The sequence below is a fragment of the Sorex fumeus genome, unplaced genomic scaffold, assembly GCF_029834395.1.
Source record: "Sorex fumeus unplaced genomic scaffold, SorFum_2.1 ptg000010l, whole genome shotgun sequence".
Lineage (NCBI taxonomy): Eukaryota > Metazoa > Chordata > Mammalia > Eulipotyphla > Soricidae > Sorex > Sorex fumeus.
The window spans coordinates 12509907-12514000 of record NW_026606067.1 but is presented as its reverse complement, the minus strand read 5'-3'; the positions used below and the strand labels follow the sequence as shown (position 1 = coordinate 12514000).

Below are 4094 nucleotides of genomic sequence, written 5' to 3'. Positions count from 1 at the left end.
GTTTCCCACTTCCACACTCTTAACAGTGGTTACCAGAGGTGAAAGATTACATGCAGTAGTATAATGGTACAAAAGATGTTACACTTATGGTTTTGAATTGAATTAGGTTTTTAATGTAAACAATATAGTATGTTCAGATGTTAATTTATAAATTTATACCTGAAACTGATGAAATGTTATTAATCAATGTTACTTTAATGTGAAATTTAGAAATTTAGAGCAAAATGAAGGAAAACAAATGCCCTTTGCAATGAAATCTTTTTTTTTTCGAGTGTATTCTTTAATAGGACTGTATTTGAATAAGAATTTCATACAAATAGAATATATGCCTTAACACAAGAAAGCAAGGAAGGAATATTTTATGTTACACAGAACAGACATTCAGTTTGTTCAATCAAGGTAAGTTGCCTCCCCGCTACTTATTCTTCTATGTATTACAAACGTGGCAGTCAGTTCGGTGGAGGCCGACAGTCATACAGCCTGTCCAGTTAGTAGTGTGAAGTACATGTGACTGTTGTTGCCGCAGGTGTTGTGCTAATGCTGTCTTCATTGCAGAGACGTGATTGAATTTACAGTCTACTCTTCAGTGTTTCCACTAACCATTCCATGGCCTCATCAAGACCAGTGCCTTTGGTTGCGGAAGTTTTGAATATTTGCCATTTTCGGTCCTTCAAAGCAGGTAACCCAAGCGAATTCGCCATCTCTGAGGGAGTCATGGCCTGTTCCATGTCCTGCTTATTTGCAAACACCACTAAAATAGCTTTCCTTAGCTCTTCTTCCTCCAACATGGCAACCAACTCTGACTTGGAAATGCCAATTCGGTCTCGGTCACAACTGTCTACTACATATATGACAGCATCTGTGTTAGAATAGTAACATCTCCAGTAAGGCCTGATACTTGTTTGTCCTCCTAAATCCCATACTTGGAATTTAAGATTTTTATATGTTACCGTCTCAACATTGAATCCAATGGTCGGAATTGTAGTAACGACTTCTCCAACCTGCAATCTATACAAAATTGTAGTTTTTCCTGCTCCGTCTAATCCCAAAATTAAGATCCTCATTTCCCGGGTTCCAAACAGACTAGAAAAAATACTGGAGAAAAAGCCCCCCATGACGGCGGTTCCCGTCGACGCTCACGCCGGCCCCGTGTGTTGCGCCCCGGCGCCGCCGCCTCCGCTCCCCGTGGGCTCGGGCTCGGGCGCGGTTCCCCGGGACGCCCGGCTGCTCCGCCAGCAACTTCCACGTCGGACTCCCGGCGGGGGCGGTGGCGGCGGGTGCAATGAAATCTTTAAAGTGTGAGTTTATGCTTTGTTCACTGTGTAGCCATAGAAACATGGTTTTACTATAGTATCTTCCACAGGCCAGTAAAATAATTATAGAAATACCAGAATAAAAAAGATCTTATTTTCTTGTTTTTCTTGAAATCTTAGGGCAGAGAAAACATATAAATAAAACAGTCTATTACATGAGTGTCCTAAGAAGCAGTCAACTCATGGTATGAATAGAATAATGTAAATGTGCTACAAATTGTACTGTAAAACATTTATGTTGAAGTAAAATGGATACAAAAATCAAAAGACTCAAAATAACAAAGGTTACAAGTATTCAAAACACATGTAAGAATGCAGCAGTGAAAATTTTTTGAATAAACAGATTTCTTCCTTCTTAAGAAAGACATTGGTATTTAATGATGAAATGAAAGAAACAGCTCCAAACACAGAGCAAATACACAAGGTGTATGAGACTATTTTTATAAAGACAAATTTTGGAGGCCAGGTGCATTTGTACAAATTAGAAATTATGGAAATTTAAAAATAAGTACAACATATTTTTATCATTTGTAGTCCACCCAAACAGACTTTTTTTTATCTGAAAATATAACTTTGAAAGAATTCATTCCCATTACTCAGGCTGGAGCGATAGCACAGCGGTAGGGCATTTGCCTTACAAGCAGCCAACATGGCCGACCTGAGTTTGATTCCTCCGCCCCTCACGGAGAGCCCAGCAAGCTACTGAGAGTATTTCGCCCCCATGGCAGAGCCTGGCAAGCTACCCGTGACGTATTCGATATGCCAAACACAGTAACAAGTCTCATGATGGAGACGTTACTGGGCCCGCTCGAGCAAATCGATGAACAACGGAGGACCGTGACTCAGGCACTGACATCATATATGAAAGGTCTTTAAGAAACTTATTATGTCATAGCTTTTCAATTCTGACATGGAGTTAGATATTTCATCTTCTCTGACCAGCAGGACAACCAACAGAATATCACTAGAGACTTATAAAGTACCTCTTCAAGGTCTTGTTAAACTTCCGCCATGCTTTGAATGAGTCTTAACAACCTACCAGTAGAGACAACACACTGGTCAGAGTAGTTGCTACAAGGAGACTAGCGACTGAAGAAGTCCAAATATGAATAAGGATCTGATAAGATCTCCATGAGCACACATCCAAGACCAGTTGGAATCTGCCCAAATGAGTCCAAGCAAAACTGCTGACCTACAAGATAAATAACTATCCACTTATTTATGGATTTAGTCTCATTTATTGAGAATGTAAATCATTGCCTACATCAAGTTTTGTTTGACTGTAAGTATTGTCATCATAGTTTCCTTAGATATTATGTATGTGTGGTCAATCAATGTACACAAGGAATAGGCAAGTATATGGAAGGTTCTTCTGTGCCAAACCCCCAAACCATAGGCTTGAAATGATACTTGCAAAGCAACATTCTAACCAATCATTTTATATAGTGACTTTTATGTGGTATTTCTCCTCAATATAAGAGGAAAATTAATAGGGAAAAACTGAAGACACATTAATTTGCTTAACTATTTTGCTGAGGGCTAGCCCTACACATAACAGTGTATATTTCTCATTAAATAGAAAAATAAAAAAATCTAATGCAATTAACTGAGCTAATATGAAAGGACAAGATAAATGCTATATCCTAATAGAATTCCAATGCTAACAATTTCAAGCCATAGCTGTCTTGTTTGTGGACTAGAGCAAATAACATTAAGCTAAAGAACTAACTAATGGATGATTAATGTTCCTTATTAAATTAGATGAAGGAAAATAACAATGTTAGTTCTTAGTGAGTCACCAGAGTGGGGGAGGGGGGCGAAGCTCTGACAAGGATAATTTTTCTGAATTTTATTTTATAAAGATGATGAATATAATCACCCAGAAACGGAATTCTGTTCTATTATCGACTGTAAATTTTCTTTCTAATTTTATATGAAAATATAGCATATGATTTATGATCTCTTTTGCAAGCAAAAAACAAGCTACACCTAGGTAATATACTTATGTGTTCATAGAGCACATTACTTTAAGATATGTTTTTTTGTGTTCACATAAAAATTTATGGATAATTTTGCTTAAAAAGATTTGTGGCATAGTCTTTCCTAAAGGAATTTTTCATTTCTATCTTTTATAGAATTTTGTGCAGGTGCCGTATTGAATAATTGCATTTTACACATTAGCTAAATTTTAGGTGTCAATCATTAAAAATCAATAAATATTAGCGTGATTCTATCTATAAATACTCCATTTTCCATTTTGAAACTGGATGCAAGATGAGACATAGAAAGCAGAAAGTATTTCCTTAATAGTTCATCTTTGAATCTACATGCATCCATGATGATCAATAAAGCAGAGATTTAAAAATGGTTTGGAAGCTGGTTAAAATGTATTTGTGCTGAAATAACCTATATACTTATAGCACTGTGACAGAACTTACTACTCCAATAAAATAAGATGAAACAATAAGTAGACAATTACTGAATCAGAGTGAACTCCTTAAGTAGTAATGGTGGGAGGAATAAAGCATTATATACTTTATATAAAGTATACATACATTACATATAGCACTGTATATAACTTATATATGTATATATACATTATATAAGTATCTATTCATATATACATTATGTAAAACATTATATACATTATATACCAATATACTACTTACTTGGGGTTATAAAGGAATGGTATAAGGAGAGAAGTATTAACTCTAATAGGGTACTGATTTCTTATGTTATATATATAACTTTTAAATCACATATAAACGCTATATATAATAG

At 35.9% G+C, this 4094-nt stretch overlaps 1 protein-coding gene across 1 annotated transcript; it reads right to left on the bottom strand.

Annotated features, from left to right (window-relative positions):
* Positions 1-264: 264 nt before the first annotated feature.
* Positions 265-1192, bottom strand: LOC130020053 (ADP-ribosylation factor-like protein 1). The gene has a single exon (XM_056110683.1). It carries the CDS (start codon positions 1113-1115, stop codon positions 570-572), a length of 546 nt encoding a protein of 181 aa, XP_055966658.1. The 5' UTR covers positions 1116-1192; the 3' UTR covers positions 265-569.
* Between the last annotated feature and the right edge of the window lie 2902 nt (positions 1193-4094).

What these genes read in the sequence shown, in the direction of transcription:
- LOC130020053 (XM_056110683.1), bottom strand. Translation starts at nt 1,115, where the DNA reads ATGGGGGGCTTTTTCTCCAGTATTTTTTCTAGTCTGTTTGGAACCCGG.